Source organism: Poromitra crassiceps (assembly GCF_964638095.1).
Source record: "Poromitra crassiceps genome assembly, chromosome: 13".
In the NCBI taxonomy this organism is placed as follows: domain Eukaryota; kingdom Metazoa; phylum Chordata; class Actinopteri; order Beryciformes; family Melamphaidae; genus Poromitra; species Poromitra crassiceps.
In genome coordinates, this window is record NC_139644.1 from 17,609,737 (window position 1) to 17,628,431 (window position 18,695).

Consider the following 18,695-nt stretch of genomic DNA (forward strand, 5'->3'; position numbering starts at 1 on the left):
TGTGCGGCGTAAAGCCCCGGTGTTGCTGCCCTTCAACCCTTCAGACAGAGGTGGCAGAGGCCGAGGGGCTGGTGAGGAGCTTTCCTAGCGCCAGTAATCAGGATGAAAAGTTTTGATTAGCCGTCATTCTGGGGGTCCCACTGAGCCTCAAGGAGCCCAGGTGCTGATTGAGCCGTCCTCTGAGAGGCAAGAAGACAATTGTGTATTTCACTGGCCACGAAACCTTCCTTTTGTTACATTCCTATTATTTTGTGACAGTCCCCAGTGAGCAAACTCTTGACTTCATATTTGTTTCTCTGTCGTGGCATTTCAGAAAAGAGAACTACTCTTCGTTTTGGATCATCAATCTGTGAAGACACAGAAAATGAGAATACAGTAAATGATGGGTGGATATTGTTCAGACCTGGTGACATTATATTAATCTAATGTGTTTCTCCCAGGCATGTGGAGATTTTATTTTATTTCGGTCTGTAATGCCTTCAGCAGCATCCCTGAATTATTTTCTCATACCTGCTGCCTGTCTACACAGAGCTTCTCAGAGGGAACCAGCGAGGCTCAGTGGACGCTGTGTCAGACACATTTAGATTTCTGCCTTTCATATTTCCACCCACACAGTCACCCTGCAGTTGCTGCTGAATGCTGCTGAAACCTGCGAGTTTACCAAATACAGAGGGGGAGGTAGACGAGCTGTGACGGCAGATCACTGCAGCCTCATTTATCACAAATGAAGAATGCTCAAATGGAGAAAAATTATAATGACTGGACCTCGGTGTGTAACTTAAGACAAAAAAACAACACCACAACCCTTTGTGGTGTTTTACTATGCATCAGCTCTAACTGCTGTGGTAGCATTGCTGCATTAAATGATACAGATTCACTGTAATCTACATGCAAAATGAAAATTCTATCATCTGCAATGATTACAGCCTTTTTGTCGTGTAAGTGCAACCGAGATCAAGTGTAACCAAATAGGCTATGATGCCATGAGCCGTTTATAGCGGGATAGAAAACTCACTCCCCTGAATGACAAGAAGATAGAAAGTCTTGGTTGACCATGAGAAAGCTACTAGTCTGCCTCTGTGTTTAGTTCAAAGGCAATTGCACATGATCCTTATTGATACACCCAAACCAGATTATATTATAGCACCGTTTTAAATTTCAAGCCACAATATGCACACCCTCATAAATAATAATGGGTAATGTTATTGTCATTTTAATACTTTCCAATTGATCCTCTATGTAACTATCACTGTGGCATCACAAATTGAGGTAGCTATTTCTGGTTATGGGAAATATTAGCAGTGTTCTTTCGTGTTCCCCAATACAGAAGGAACTGTCCTCAAACACTAACACACTTGAATGCTGAATGTAAAGGATAACTTCACCCCAAAATGAAAATTTGGTCATTATCATCATCTATTCACTAGCCTGGGTAAACCCAGCCTCCACGTGACCTCTATGTGCTATCAGTCACGAAGACTTTGTGACTGATAGCACATTGATGATAGAGGTCACATGGAGGCTGGGTTTACCCAGGCTATCTATTCAATCACCCCCATGCCAGTGGAAGATTAGGTGACATTTTTAGTCCAGAACTGCCAAGCTGACTTGAAACTAGACCCTGTTTATAGCTGAAATCTTCACTGGAGCAGGCTACACTATATAACTGCCCCCGATGGTTTTAGAGCACATGACTACAGTGAACATTTCAGCTAAAAACAGGGTGTAAATGATGTTTTTTTTTAAGTCAACTTGGCATCTGGTTTCTAGAGACTTGGGCGGGGTGCATTTGAAAATCCAATCCATCTACACCAGAGGATTTCAAAGTGGGAGGTGGCCAGTAGGCCACCCCAGGGGGCTGGCAACCGTTTCAGGGGAGGCTCAGTGAATGGAAGTGAAAACATATATTAGTTATCAAAAGGAGATCACAGAACAGCCTAAATGTGTGCGTAAATTGGGGGGTGGGGGCGGTTGGGACACACCCTTGGATTTATCCAGGGGTAAAGTATGTTTTTCTTTTTTTACATTTGAAAGTTGGTCCCGATCCACTTCAATTGTCTAATGTTTCGTGGAATAAAAAACTACACCCGACCGATACATTCCATCGGTATGGGGTGAGTACTAAATAAGACTACTCAAAGTTTATTGTTTATTTAAAAGGATCCCCATTAGCTGCTGCCAAAACGACCACTAGTCTTCCTGGGGTCCAAACACAATACATTACAAGCAAGGTTGCTTAAGAGTTGGTTTGACATACTAGTGCAAATCATCATGAGCAAACATATTCCCTACAAATTTTGGACAAATTGAACACTGGATGTGCACACTAATGTGGGATAGCTAGGCTGAGAAGCCGCCTCTATTCTCTGGTTCATCACTGAGGCGTAGCAAGAAAATATGATGCAATCACGTTAGTGTGCCTTGTGTCGCTGCCAACTGTTCAATTGACTAATAAGCCTTTTGGCCATTCTCCCAAAAAAAGCAGACATTTACTCTATGAAACTGAGCATGTAACATCACAGCCGATTAATTTTTAGAGAGCATGGTATTATGACATGGACCAAGGGAGAATCATTGCATTTCCTTCTTGGAGGTTTTCATTGAGAGAAATACATTTTGAAATGACGAGATCATAACCAAATTAGTTTTAAATAACATTTACTTGCTCACATCGCACACGCATACAGAGACAACCATGGCAAGATTAGAGGGCTAGCAGTTGGAATGAAAGCAATCAACTTCATAATGATCATTACAGTACAGCAGCATCTCTTGGTCCATACACAACATCAGCAGGCTGCTGTGGTGCCACTCTTGGTCACATCATCTTTCAAACATACAGGCAAAAACAAACACAAAACACTTTGAGCAGCAAATTCAATCAAAACACCAGACCAGAGGCAGATATAAGTAAAGAAAACAAAGAGTTTTGGACTCCGAGGAAAATTATCAAGCTTAGTATATACACAGCAAATAACACATAAATGGTAAATGTATTTGGAAGCCCACACAGGGCGGGATAAGATCACAGAAAACAATGTTAAGGCTCAAGTGTATTTGCATTTCCTACCAAAGTCAGAGGTAATGGGTTATCACAATCAAATTGTCAACCAGAGCTTAATCCAAAAACACGACTTGTCACTGACCAATCACCTGCCGCTAGCTTCCATTAGTACCTCCCCCAGACAGACTCAACGGTTACCAGAAAAACTTCACACGAACGCTTCCAAGTTAGAATACAGGCCGCGCCCGTCATCCCAACTGTCTGAGGATGGACACCTCCCCCTACTGGTTTGCAGGGTGGAGACAACCACCACACAAGGGGCAAATGAGGCACTAACAGAAACATGAAGGCCAAGCCTCTCAGTGAAGAGAGGTTTGCAGGTGTTCCCGTATTCACCATCTGCTGGTGGATCGAGGAATGGCACACCATGTCCGCCGCACCACCCACCCATTCAGAACAGACCAGTGAGTCAGGTGTGGTGGCGGGACTTCCCAAGACATTAAAAATTTACTTAGACAGAACTCACACCAACACAGAAAATATTGAACTTCTGGACATATGAGTGAGAACAGACTCGAAAACAGCCCATTAGACAGGTGAGAACAGAGTACCGGTAGTATAGTGACCTGTGCTCTCCAAGTGCATCACTCAAAATAACCAGTGCACAGAACAGACTCCGTAACAAGATGGAGGGGTGCGGTTCAAGGACAAACGACGTGGAAATGTATTAAGGCTTGAGAAAATAATCCAGAGTGGATTTGGTAAAAGGCTTTCAGTTTCCGAATACAGAGTCAAGTACATACAGCCATCGTTACTGCTGGATGGAGAGCTGCATGTCAACCAAAGGCCTGAATCCGCTGCAGAAAAAGAAGCATACAGCAAAATATAACCCTGTGGCAGCAAGTTAGAAGGAAAAAAATAAAGAAAAATACACACATAAACACCATCCCATTAAACAAACTATTGAACTTTTTACATGCAAATAGGAAGGCCAAAAAAAAAAAAAAAAAAAAAAAAAGTTCAGAGCCTCTCGATAGAAAGTTTGGTTACTTTATACTATGCAAGCCCATTCCTTTGGCTGCAATTATTTAAATATCATACACAACAGCTTTGTGAGATGTCCAACATTTTTAAAAAGCAGCCTGGCATAGTGCAAGTTATTTAAAAAAGAGCCATGGGGCAGAATAGTGGAGCCATTGAAAACTGCAATGGCCAAACTATCTGCAGCTCTGAACCCATTGACACACCACACTCAACAAGTAATAACAAAAAAAAAAATACTTGATTTAGTCAGCTAATTTTATGTTTTTTTTTCTTACTGTACAGGATAATCAAGTATTCAAAAAAGGGCTTCCTGAAATTAAAAAGCAAATTAAAAAAAAGGATAAAAACTTAATTTACTCACACTGAAATCATATATACAATGGGGAGAAAAAAAATAAAACATCAAAAACTCCCATAGACTGGCACGCAACTGTCCGGATAGCAACAGGCTGCGCTCCCCAGCGCCCTCCAGGGGTCGCTGGCAGGAGCACACAGGAATCAATGGACTGCCGAGCTAAAATAGCGTAGTTACTGGAGGAAATCTGGAGGGTCCATCATGACCTGGCTGTTGAATGGCTACTCACAAAGCAAGAGGCATTTGGCTGTAGTTAGAATATACGCTTGCGTTTAAGATAGGAGTCTGCATAATGGCCCCCCAGGCCTTGGGAGTGCTGGCCCACATAGGGCCCCTCAGGGCTCGGCTCTGGAGACGGGATCAGCCGGGAGAACACACGCTTGTGTCCGCCGATGGGAGTCTAATTGGGGGAAGAAAATGAAATACTAGTACAGCAGCTTGAAAGTTTAAGAAGGTCACAATAATGTAGAAAAAGCAAAGATGAAAGTGGCAAAATTACCTTGATGCCATTCTCCAGGCCCGGTGGAAAACTATTGGCATGACTGACAGGAGGCATTCCCACAGCCTGAGGAGAAACAACCAAGTCTCAGAATCCAATCCACCACTTTATTTACACAATAGACCCTTCGCTAATCCTCCCCTAGAATGGCCACTGACCCATCCTATGTTAGCAACCGTAAAAGCTTTCCTTGCATAGCAACAGTAAGCAAACGAGGCAGGACTTAACGAAGGGTGAATTGTACACACCAACAAAATATACATGAGAAAATAACTTCTTCTTGGAAGCTCAAAACTCCATTTGATCTTATTTTTCATGATTGCTACCTTGATATTTTAGCGTTGATAACTGTAAAGCCCACCGTTTCAAACACACCGAGGTGAAGGCCCTTGAAACATGACAGAAACTAGGGATGCACGATATATCAGAAATATCGTATCGGCCGATGTTAGTCATTTTTTAAAACATCTGTATCGGTCCGATGAGCAAAATAACAGCAATCTTAATATCAGTTATCGTATTGGCCAAAAATGTTATATTGAGAGGAAACAATGCGGTACATTAGGTACCATAGGATTTATGGGCTGTTCCAAGTGTTTTGGAAATAACGAAAACTAAGAAGGACATCACTTTTTCAAATTCAGTGTTTACACGCGTTTTACAGTATCTACAAATCAGATTGTCATAGAAACTTATTTTTATACAGATCCTAACGACATCAGTAAATATCGGTTATCAAGCCAGAACAGCAAATCGGACAAATTGTTCATGCATTCCTAACAGCAACCATCAGTCCAAAGCTTCAGGCTCACCTTATTGAGCTGGGTGGAGGGGAGGCGGCCGCTCATGGGGCCCCCAGGCCCTGAGCTGAAGTATGAGGACATGGGCGGGCTGGGAGGGTAACCGTAGTGGGCAGAGCGCTCCCTGAAGTCAGGCTGACGTGAAAGCTGCAGAGACACAGTCCCCATTAACACGTGTCACAGATAGAAAGGAAAGGTGGGGAGAGAGAGTTGGGGGATGAGATGCAGCAAAGGGCCAGGGGTCAGATTTGAGCCCGGACCGGCCGCAGGAAGGACTAGCCTTTGTGGTACCCGCTCTACCAGGTGAGCCGCCCGATTCAATGTTGGCGTGTTCCTTTAAAATCATCAGCAGCAGAGTATCAGCTCAGCTAACCCCCTCCCTCCTGTGTAAGCTCGAACAAAGTACAGTACGCCAAGGTTCCAAATCGGTTTTACAAAACCGCAGTTATAGAACCGTGCATGTTTGTGATTCAATAGGGCTAATTAATAACTTTACGTTAAAAGATAAAATCGCCTCAACCTATTTGGAAAGCACTCGGACTTGACTAACGGTATCATCACCTGACAAATTGAGGTATAGCATTCCCAGGACTAGTATACATTTGATTGACAAGACAGGCTTTATAACAATGAGTGTTTGTGATTTATTAGTGCCAATTAAAACAGGGAAATAGCTTTGAACCATTTGGAAATGCATTCGGAATTATCATTGCATTCATCTATAATTTAGCCTATGAAAATTTAAAGGAGAGAAAATAGGCTAGCCCTCATTATATTAATTAGCATACACAGTATGTAGGATAAGGAGGGATGACAGTCGATTGATATGCAAATTAGCACCTGACGGCCAATATGAAACGTATAAAGTCGAGACGAGTGAAGGAGAAGAGCCGACTTTTAATTTGCAGACCACGTAGCTTGTGTTGTCTCATGTTTAATTTGATGGCCTGTTAAAGTGGATGAAAGGTATGTGGAGTCTATACGTACAAAGTGGAGAATTAACTATAGCAGAGGTTCCCAAACTTTTCCGTCCCAAGTACCACTACATACCAAACCAAATTTCCCAGGAACCACTTCCACTGCGTATAGCCCCCCCCCCTCCCCCCCCCTAAATAACAATGTAAGGCTACTAGCTGGTTAAAAACGGACACACACCTGCCAACATTAGGCTGTGACAATGTTGGGCAAGAAACAAAGAAAGTTTACTACAAGCCGCAATGCTGAGACGTGTTGTGCAAAACGTTGACAAAGAATAAACTACACATACTTTCCTATTCTCAACCCAATGTGAGTACCGTACATGTTTACCGTTTGTTCCTGTTTGGCTGTAGTGTGTTGCCTGCTGTGCGTCACAGCGCTGCTGTTGTCTTGGTTTCGAGCCACTACACTAGACAGCGTCATCGCTGTGTAGAAGCTTCGTATGTTCAAATTCCATCTCCCTGTAGCTTCGAGGTCCTACATATGGTACTCGGGACCGCCCTAGTATTTGCCTGTGTCACTTTGTTGGTGAGACAATTAATCTGGCTTAGATGGAAATCCCCTTCTCATGAACGGAGCCGTTCTTTTTATCATGGTGCCCACATTTCACTGTCTGCCCCAGATCATGTCTAAATAATGTGTTGAATCCCAAAGCATTTAGCAATAAATTGGTATGGCTGATGTCACTTTGCTCTACTTGCTCGTCTAATCCAGGGAGGTCTGATGATCACAGCGCGCACCCACTTGTAATGCCGAAACTGCCCCGGGTGGGCGGAGTCAGCACTATTATATATTGATATGCAAATTATTGTATGACATTATCTGGCGACCTCTAGTGACCTCCTGAGCAGCCAAATAGTGATTATTCTGCAGATAAAGCTAGTAACCCCTGCCCCTGGTATTAAAACGGGCTATGCCGCGGCGCGCATAACAAGTGCAGCATTATATATATATTGATATCCAAATTATCCTATGACGTTATCGGGCGACTTCCAGCGACTTTCTGAGCAGCCAAAAGGTGATTATGCAGATAAACCTAGTAACCCCCGCCCCTAAAAAATAAATAAATGAATAAATACTGTCAACAATGCTGCATGCATAAGGGCAGCATTATATACTGATATGCAAATTAACGTATGGCCTTTTCTTGGCCACTTCTAGCATCATTCTGAGAAGCCAAATAGTGATTATTTTGCAGATAAACAGAGTAACCCCTGGCCCCTAAAAATAAAATGTAATCGTTGAAGTAAGTGGTGCAGTTTTGCGCATGTCCGACCCGTGTGTGTGCGGATGCGTGCGTGTTTCACCGGCTTGGAGCTGTGGTGCCTTCTGTCTCCACTTGTACTACCTTGTACAAACCGGGGGGAGGGGCCTAAGCTAAATCTCATCCACACACATGTCGTGCGCACACATCCCAAGCCATAAGATCCGGCTCCGTTCAAAGAGCCCTAATTCCCATCACTAATGACATACGACATCGACTGTAGGACGTTGAGGACGATTATCTGATCTAGTTGAGCTGTAAACAATTGTAATATATTTGTACTAAATAACTTACAGGTGCAGTTATGGTGTAAATGCTGGTTACGTTGAAAATCCAATAAACAAAGTGTGAAAAAAAAATGCTGCTGCTCAGTGGCTGATTGCACAACAGCCCATGAGTGCGCGGGAGGGAAGGGTGATTACCTGCTGTCCAAATCCTGCCATGGCCCCAGTGTCCAGGTTCTCCTGCTGCTCATACAGGTGGGCCAGGGGATCCTGAGGACAGACAGCAGATGGGCATCAGACCGGATCACATACAGCCCATACCAAAAGCAGGCAATGAGCGGCCAGTACAAGTGTGACTAACGTTGTAAAAATCATTATGAGCCAGTAAGACATTACAGATGCTTTCCAAAGCCAGCTATAAATAGAGCAGGATCCCTAGTGGTTACCTGGTGTAAAGGAGGGTATTCTGGGTTGTAGGACTCCTGGTAGCGCAGGTTGTAACTCGACTGCACGCTCTGGTTCGTGCGTTGGTTGGACACATTAGTTAGCGTAGGCCTCTTCCTGTAGGGGTGGGCTCTGCAGTTTCCCCCTGTCAGAGGCGAAGGCAGACAGGCACCAACAGTTATATATATAGTGGCATGAACCAGTCGACAAGAGAACAAGGAAGAGATCACCAAGCAGGGACACCAGAACCACAAAACAGCATCTCACCTGAGGGAAACAGGTTGTGGTGGCCATTGAGGAAGGCACTCGAGGGATGATTCCCTTCTTTAGGAGGATCACCAAGTATGGATAGCTGATGGGGGGGAAATGTATGTTTTTTTTTTCTCTCCACAGGAAAACGTACATCGGTTTAATTTGGTTAAAAATGTGTTGTTGGGCTAAAAGCAAGTAACCCGTTACAATCAGCAAGTCAACACAAGAGGGAGAAAGCACACTATGGAAATTACTTGGCAGCTCACCCCGTGTGCTGCCAGGGCTTCTGCCCCCATCATGCCAGCCAGTAGGGGCATGGAGATGCCCTGCAGGGTGGAGGAGGAAGTCTGGGGGAAGTTGCACGCTGCAGCGGACTCCTGCTCCCTCGTCAGGGCTCTGCCAAGAGACATGGGCTTCAGAGGATCCGCCTGCAGGCCAAGACCTGGAACCACACCACCTAGGGAAAGCGACAAATGCACTTTACCTTAAACGGAAATTAATGTAGGCTGGGATCCCACTTAACTGTTGTTTCACCCCGTTTATGCTGGTGCTCTTTGCAGTTAGACTGAAAACATTTCATCAATGAATCAGATTTGCAACAAAAATGTTTAATACTACAATCGATAACCACATCTAATATGATGTGGTGATGTGATGTGATGTGTGTGTGTGTGTGTGTGTGTGTGTGTGTGTGTGTGTGATCCCTAACACATTCAATTATGGGTTATCTAACCGTGAGCAGAATATCATGACATGAGTAATAATGACCAGTTTGAGAGCAAACGGAACTAACAGGCAAATATAGCTACAGATGTTTTAGCTGCAAAAGCAAAGCAAAACATGCAGTTTGTGGCTCTAGGAGCTACGGCTGGAGTCAGCGGATATCAAACCTTGGGACAGGTCTCCGAGCAGATGGACTCCCTGCTGGAGAGGCAGCGTGGCCAAAGGGTTCTCCCCGATGAGTCCTGCCTGTTGGCCAGAGGAGAGAGGAGATGAAGAGGCCAGGGTTCAGGATCACTCAGGGTTGCACAGCCTGGCTACAACACTCAACTGTAGGAACACTGCAGAACTGCATGAGCACACTTAACACCGGCGAGGCTTACTCACCACATCTGCATGAGGACACTTAACACAGGCGAGGTTTACTCACCACATATTAAGTCCTTAATAATAGTGGGTATTTACACTTTCTGTGCACAACGGAGTAGCACACCCACCACAGCACTCGGCACCACTCAAATACACACACACACAAAAACACTCCTAACGAGAGCTTACCCTCACAGGGACTGCCTTTCTACTGCAAAACAGAGGGATCCATCTACGCTTACCAGCACCTCACACAGTGATCTCCAAAGCCCAAACACACATCACTATCACGCACACGAGGCACACACATCATTATCACTCACACATGGCACTAGACGGTTTTCTTTATTGTGCAGCACCTGAGCCCAGAGAAGCTGATTTCCCAGAAAGGCTTGCTAATGGCAACAAGGGAGAGAGAGCAGACAGTTGGGGGGGGGGGGGTGCATGAGTGGGAGAGAACGAATGGAAACAGACAGACATGCTCAAGGATTAAAGCAAGAAAAAAAAAATCTGATTGAAAATTATTCCAGGCCTATTTTAGCTATTTCGGGATTTTTATTAGTGTCCGCTTTTTCCCCGCCGTGCGGTCGCTTCCTACAGGTTTTCATGTAAAAAAAAAAAAAAAAAAAAAGGTGGACAGTGTGTACATATCACACTCATTTCACTCTAAAGTTCCCAAACACCCAGTAATGATGCATGAATTATGTTCCAGGCTGAATCAGTATGTTATAGGTTCCAACATAGACATATGCAAATTAGCTGCTATAATAAATCACAATTAATATGTTGTTGTTTTTATAAAGTCAAACTGAATTTTTCAAAATAAAAGCTTTCATTCAAACTCAATACAATACACAAATTGAAATAAAATAATATACATAGGGGCTTTAATTTGTGTACTTTTCACATTTCATATCTGACTCCAATTGACTGAAATCCGTCACAGCGACTGAGAACTTTAATCCCTGCATGCTAAGAGGAGAGTGAGAGAGGGCGAGGCAGCAGTACCTGTTGGGCCTGGGCTTGGTTCTGGAGCAGCAGCTGGAGCAGGGCAGCAGAGAGGGCGGGGTTGGCCAGCAGGGGTAAGGTGGGAGCCGCCCCGAGGAGACCTGCGCACCAAGACAACAGTCAGCATCCACCCCACCACAGCAAATCCTTTAGCTCAGTGGTCCTCAAAACTTTTTGGGCTTCAGTACCGCCTTTCCCTGATTTTTTAATCCATGTGGCCCTTTATCAGAGTACACGTACCCCAGTTTGGCAACGATTGTTTTAGCTCAACGGCAATGTTAATATAGAATGTTAATATAGTGTCCAGAGGGCCGGTGGAGATTCTCACCTTGTTTGCGTCCGTGGGTCAGCGGGTTGAGCAGCATCTTGAGGGTGGCGGGGTTACTGAGGCCCGTGAGGATCTGCATGGCCGTGGGCTCAGGGAGGAGACCTTTACCTCTGTTCACAGCCTGGATGGGAGAGGGCAGAAGACAATCAGCACAAACCCAAGGGGCTACTCATTTAGAATGGAAAAAAACACATGCGAATGACACATCGGTTTGACAAGGGTTAGAGAGGGACTTGACTACCATGGTCTGGGCAGCAATCAGAGCAGCCAACATGCTTCTTCCTGGGGGACCGGGGGCACAGAAGGACACCCGGATGTGCGCCCCGCCAAGCGCCCTGCCGTCAGTCAGCCGCTGCGCCTCCTCGGCCATCTCCGCCGTGGCAAACTCCAACACCACAAACCGCCGGAAACTTCCATCCTGGCCCTGAGCCAACTGTGGAGAGGAGAGATGAACATAAGATCAAACATGAACATGACCAGCTCAAAGCTGCCAGCAGTGACGCGGATAAACAAACGGGCTATTATGTCTTGTAGTCAAAACGCACCCTCGAATTCTGCCCCCACCTCCGTTTCCCGTAGTGTTTTCTGCACCAGCCCTTAATTTGAAACTCAGTTGATTATATTACGGTCGCTAAAAGCCGATCTGAAAATGCACATTCCAAATCATTTTGGAAATATGTTAGATCTAACAAAGACATCTTTATCTTGGCTTGAAAATAGCTTCAGTTGTTATAAGGAAAGTCAGGATCCAAGAGGAGCATTGGAATAAGCAAAAAGCAAACGTTACGTTACTGTGAAATGGTCAGAGAAATGGCCTTTTCCTTCAAGATGCCATGGCAGTTTTGTGACATCCTAATGTCATTATTCGATTTTAAATTGTGTTTCTAATTGTCAGAAATTACACTGGATTCAAACAAATGCACACAATTAAGCACTCCCTGGGCCCAACTGCCCATTAGTGCCCAAGATATACACTTTTACACTCACAATTGATCGATGCCATTTTGAAGATGGTAGAATTGAATCCACACTTTAACCATCTTGCACTGAACCTCATGTCATTGCCAAAATCGATGGCATTTTATGGCAGTTTTTCCTCAAAGTACCCAGGGCAGGAATTATACCACATCCAGATGTTGAGCGTTTAGTTTAATCCTCACAGACAGATATACAAAAGAGCCTTTACTCAATCACCCATCACTAGATATGGCCTCTTGATGTCCTATCATCAGGTTCATCACCTTTAACCTGCCCAATAGCAGCTTGTTGCAATGAGAGCTTGAGCACCTAACTGCCTCCCTTGAATTACCATGTGACCTCTGAATTAATTACCACAGCCTTTGCTACAATCCTCAAATAGCAGGAAGCAACATAAACTTTTACTATGCGTGTGTTGTGATAAAAGGACACTGCTCTTTCTCATTCCAGAAGGCCTGCTGAATGACACCACCTGGGGGAGTCAGCTGGTCATCACCATAGAAACCAGCTATGCTCATTGCTATAGAAACTTGGAGTGGGCACATGAAAAGCAGGGCAAAGGTGAGAGCTATTGAGTTAGGGATGCAACTAACTATTATTTTCATTATTGATTAAGGTATTGATTATTTTCTCGAGCAATCGATTAGTCATTTTGTCTAGTATAAAATGTCACAAAATGGTGAAAAATTATGCGAAACTTTCCCCCAAAGCCCAAGATGACATCCTCAACTTTTACTCCAAAGCTCATGATGACCTCCTCAACTGTTTTATTTTGCCCTGACCAACAGTCCACAACCCAAAAGACGATCGGTTTACCATCTTAGACTAAAGAAACCAGAAAATATTCACATTTAACAAGCTGGAATCAGTATTTTAGTTTTTTCCCCCTTCCGTTATCTCCCCATGACGCCATCTATATTATATTATACTCTCGCCGTTCGTGTCAGCTGCATCGAGTCACATTTTCGAGGAGCTGCACGCAGTCTACTCCAGCAGGCTCGCCGACCATGGCGCACCCCTCGGCACATTTGACGCCAAAGTATATCAAGGCTTTTACAGTGATTTTACAACAGCTAAGGGGTGTTCTCTTAAACACCTCTTGTAGTCTTAAACAGCTGGTCCTTCAAGCCCCCTCAAGTCAGTTCAATGTTTGCACGTCATCAGATACCCCCGGAAAAACTGCGCAAGTTAAACCGGAAACAGTATTCCCTCCGTATTAGCTTAGCTGCAAGCATAAGGTTAGCTGCATTATTGCTGAGATATCAACAACTGGATAAGGGATTTTAAAGCCAATAGGAAGAGTGTGACTCAAAATTTTTAAGAAGTTAATGTTTTGGTCACCCAACAAATGTTGTTACAGGCAGCGGGCTTATTTAACGTAGCTAACATGGTGGAGTAATACTGTGATGTGAGGTGTGTGTTTATAGTGTTTTTACTATGGCTTCGAATCCAGCTCAACCAATCATAAGGACCGGAGCTATCCATTTTATAATGCTTCATCAGCGTCAAGTGTTATTTTTACGATCTTGTAGAAGGCTATTAATGGCAGCTCAAATCAACGGTTTGGTTTACATGTCCTTGGATGTAAATCTACAGCAGTTGTGCAATGAAACTCGCATTTAAAAAAGGCCAAATGCTAATTTCCTGTGGAAGCACCGCTTCTGCTTGCTCGACCTCCAAGAAAGTGTCACAATACGCATTAGTCATAACTGACAACATGACATGCTGATATTTACTGGGCATTTAGTTGAGTGTGAGTTTGCGTGGTGAATTTGACCTGGCAGAAGATTGGTGCGTGGGTGTCGGCCAGGGCGTTGCGGAGGTCCTGGGCGGTCAGCAGGCTGGGGGGAAGGCGGTCCACACACAGGCATCTGGAGTGCAGCAGCGGGTAGGTGAGGGAGCCCACCTCGGTCCAGTGCACGTACAGCATGCGAGAGCCCAGCTGTTTCCCTAGGAGCTCCGACTTGGCCCGGGCTGCCGAGTCCTTCTTCATGTACTCCACGAAGCCGTAGCCCTTGGAGTGGCCAGTGGAGGCGCTGTAGACCAGGAAGCAGCGCTCCAAGTTACCGAAGGGTCGCACCAACTCTTCAAACTGCTGCTGGGTGAAGGCGTGAGGCAGGTTGGCGATGCACAGCAGAGCGTCGGTGGGCTGCAGCTGCACGGAGATCTCACGGTCCCGCAGCACATGCTGGTGGAACTCTTTGATGGCACACTGCGCCTGTTCGCCATTGAGCAGTGTCACGAATGCTGAGGGTGACAAGGGACAGAGACAGAGCACATAAAATTTGCCGTGACTACTTTGTGCAGCAAGCATGAATGACAAGCTCAATGCAGGAGAGACAGAGAGAGATCGGTTTTCACACAATTTATTTTTAAAGTGAGCTTCTGTAGTAGTGCTGCTCAGAGGCATCATGCCCACTGAAACTGCCCCCTCAGATTTTTTTGATGAAAAAAAAATCAAAATCCATGGCAGTCAATAGTAGAGCATCAAGCCCCTTTTCAAACATGTAAAAAATGAAATGCTGTTAGTTATTATAGTCATAGTTTAGATAGCACGTTAGTTGACTACTTGTACAAGGCAGCTAAAGTTAGCATGGTAATGTTAGCCATCACTCAATGTTGTTTACCTAACCCACACCGGTCCGCAGTAATATTGTCAATTTTAAACCGGTCTGCAGTGCAATAAAGAATAAGAATATGTGAACTACAAAATGTGTGAAATACAATTTAAAAAACAACTAAAGAGGGCACATCTTGGGTGCCTGGTCAGGGTGGAAGGGAACTAGTGGGAATAGCGTGATCCTCCCACGTGCTACGTCCTGCCGGTGAAGTTCCCCGTCAGGTGAAAAGAAGCGGCATGTGTCGGAGGAGGCATGGTGCTAGTCTCGGTTCTCCCCGGATCGGCAGAAGGTGGAGCAGCGACCGGGGCAGCAGGGGGAAAATTAGCCAAGTACAATTGGGGAGAAAATGGGGGAAATCAGAAAAAAGAGCACATTTTAACCATACTTGTTTGTTTTGTTTTACAAAATGTGCACCAACGTTTATGCTTGAGCCACCTCCGGGGATAGTGGGGGTCACGAGCCTCTGGCAGCACAGTTATTTTGGGGGTCGGGGGGCTGAAAAGTTTGGGAACACTAGTGCTAGATAACCTGCAGCTGCGCCTCCACACAGCTACCACCAGCACAAATTATAGTGGGATCAAGTAGTTAGAAGGTGCTCAATAGATATGATGGAAAAGGACCACTAACAAGTATTCCAATTGAAAACGATTATGTATTTTACCAGTATCTACTGCTGAATTGAGCAAAGCACACAACACAATGAATGACAGACAAGCTGTTACACCAACCTGTGCCCTTGTATTTGTCCACAAAGCAGTACTTCAGGTCATAGTTGCCCAACAGCTCATGCACCTCCTGAAAAAGATAAGAAAAAATGAACATGTAATCATATTCCAGTATTCAAGTGCAATTACCAATTCAAATCATTCAAGTTTTATTGGCCTATACCAGCTTAAAGCATGAAATAATAAACGTATTAATGTCCACTAGGAAACCAGCAAAGCAAGGACAACTGTGGGGGGGTGGGAGGTAAATAACTGACTCATTGTTGTGGGGGGAAACTGTTCTGCAGTGTTTTTGCCCGTTCACAAACGAATGGCGAGGCTGTAGTGTCTAGCATTTTCTGAAACGTTTTGTCTCCATTGCAACTCCCGTTCACATCTCGAACTCCCAATGCTCCCCCCTGTGAACAATGGTACCGCCCGCAGGCCCACCGTTCCCCACGAGTCAAGCACGTTCCAAAAAATGTGGCATCATGTAAAAAATCTGGGGCGGCTCGATAACCAAACGTCAGCATTTTGCAATTGGTAGAGTGATAAAGTTCCATGGTACCTCTAACGCAAGTAAAGACTATCATTATTTAACGTGAGAGCTCGACTAAGCAAAGTGAACCACGCATGTTGATACCAACTGTTACCAACAAGGCCGGAGTTGGCAGGTCATATAGGCCACGGTTGACCATTATTGACAGTCATCTGAATCCGTTTGTTAACATAACGTTGCCGTGTTTAGTCAACTAGCTACAACAAACCAATTCAGACACCGCCAAGCTGTTGACGTTCACGAAGGCTATATCAGTTATCTGGCTGGCAGATGGCACAGTGTTTGTTTTTGTATTATATCTTGCTGATTAAAGTGAACAAAAACACCGCATCTACTAAACGTAGCTAACGCGTTAAAGGCTAGCAAGCATAGGTAGCATGGCAGGCATATTGGAGCTAAGCTAACATTAGCCAAACAACCCCATCAATCAATCGCCTCAAACTCTTCGAACTTCTAGTTAGTTGATTGGCATTTATCAGACTTACCTGATTGCTAACATCGGATGGCAGGTTTTTTATTATGATTTTTCGACGATTGTAAAACTCTCGGCGAGTTCTATCCAAGCGACTCTCGATCTCTTCGGGGCTCAGGGATGTCAACTCTTCATCGGCCCTCCGCTGACACTCGTTCCCCGCTGTTTCTTCCTCGTCGCCGGGCTCGAGTTCGGGATGTCCGCGGTCTCCGGACATCCAGTTTACGTGGTCCACAGCGAGGTCGTAATTTTCATGAAGCGGACGGGAGGCGAAACTGAGCCCTGAGTCTGTGCTTTCTTCTCTGGCAGCTGCGCTAACGGACACGGCGGCCGCCATCACTCAGTTTGGTGGAAGTTTTCTCGGTCTGGAAACACCGTCCAATTTGAGCAGTTTAAACAATACACACATGGGCTCAGCGCCGCTTCCCATTGGACGAGAGGGGCATGACTGCAACGTAACGGCGAAGGGGCGGGGCTGGGGTCCTGTCCTGTATCATCCTTTCCTTCGAGAGCAGTTACGGTATTCTCAACATTTGGGCCCTTTCAAATCTGCATTCATAGAGGGTGAACCCCTACCCTCCCGTTTGATGAGATTTCGTCTCTTCGACCCAATTCAGACAATATTTTTTATTGTTAGATATGATTTTGTCCAGATTCAGAATCCCATGACTGTATTTTAGATAACAAACTATGATCAAAACACTCATTTGTCTGCATTCTCTTCTCAAATGAAATAATGTTGAAATTTAACAATTTATCAATTTGCTGGGGACCCCCTGGAACCCCCTCAAGGGCCACTGGTGGTCCCTAGACTAGACCCTACATTGAGAACCAGTTCTAGAGCACATTTATATATGAATGGATATGAAATGCTGCAGTGTAACCTAGATCAGTCAGTGGTTCTCACAGTAGGGTCTGCGAACCTTGGGGACCCTTGAGGGGTTCCAGGTCGGTCCCCTACATCCCCCAGCAAAAAATTCAGTTTCACTGATATTTCAGTCACCAGACTCAACTTAGGCTATCTATTTTGTGTCCTCCAAATTTATGAAAAGCATGATTCAAATAGGACATTTTTATAGATCATGACAGCTACCACTCCCTGGTGGCCTACCAGTCATAACATGACCAAAATATGTAGGCAATTTTATTTTTAATGTGACAAACAAAACAAAATACCATACTGTGATTTTGGAGTTGTCTATTCAAATAAGCAACATTATATGTAGAAATAGATTGCTTCACTAGTCCAACAGTCTCTTCAAAAGTCATTGTTGTGTTCATAGTCAAATCTTCCTTGACTGGGGTATGAGTCCAAATCACAGAATAAAAAAAAACAGAACTGGACTCTGACACCAAGTGTGGCGGCCTGGCTTTCTCTTCAGATAAACTTGTTCACAGAAGTTGCTTCATACTACAGTGACAGGAGATAAGCACCTGACCTACAATTCAGACTTTGTCACTATTTTTATTTTGACTTGTGTAAAACCAACTGCCCGTGTATATCTGAGGTGTCTCTTCCATCTGCAGGATGTGAGTTGCCAGATCTGCATGAACTGTATAAACAGCGGTGCCTCAGGAGGTCCGTGAAGATCATCAAAGACACAAACCATCCGCACAACAGCCTGTTCTCCCTGCTACCCTCAGGGAGAAGATACAGGGTTCCGAAAGCACGCACAAATCGCTTGAGGAACAGTTTCTTCCCGCAGGCCACGAGACTCCTTAACATACACAGTGTAGTAGCCGTACTGTACCGTACTGTAGCTGCTACCATTACGTATGTCTAATGTTTAATTGTATGTTTAATAAGGAATATGCTATTTGCACCTGTATGTCAAAATACGCCGAATTTAAAACGCAGTTTAATTGTATGTTTAATAAGGAATATGCTATTTGCACCTGTATGTCAAATACGCCGAATTTAAAATGTTGAATCACGTCTAAAGTATGCACACGACATGCGCACCTATGTGCAGTGAATATGCCACTGTCTCTGACTTGTCTTATCACTATACTGCCTTATTGCTTGTTGTGTCTCTTGTTGTTTTTGCACTCATATGCCCTGTTATACTTGT

The 18,695-nt window shown here is 44.5% G+C and overlaps 1 protein-coding gene across 2 annotated transcripts; it reads right to left on the reverse strand.

Moving 5' to 3' along the window:
• Positions 1-4,330: 4,330 nt before the first annotated feature.
• Positions 4,331-16,960, reverse strand: raver1 (ribonucleoprotein, PTB-binding 1; the record flags this gene model as incomplete). 2 transcript variants are annotated; one of them, XM_083648723.1, is made up of 15 exons in its annotated part: positions 4,331-4,803; positions 4,903-4,968; positions 5,715-5,849; positions 8,367-8,438; positions 8,615-8,757; positions 8,880-8,964; positions 9,131-9,321; positions 9,755-9,833; positions 10,277-10,348; positions 10,962-11,062; positions 11,290-11,410; positions 11,531-11,722; positions 14,045-14,514; positions 15,617-15,683; positions 16,637-16,960. In XM_083648723.1, the coding sequence occupies 15 exons, from the start codon at positions 16,958-16,960 to the stop codon at positions 4,657-4,659; spliced, it is 2,265 nt and encodes a 754-aa protein (XP_083504849.1). In that variant the 3' UTR covers positions 4,331-4,656. The 2 variants fall into 2 exon arrangements, with proteins under 2 accessions (XP_083504849.1, XP_083504850.1); XM_083648724.1 differs by lacking the exon at positions 10,277-10,348.
• Between the last annotated feature and the right edge of the window lie 1,735 nt (positions 16,961-18,695).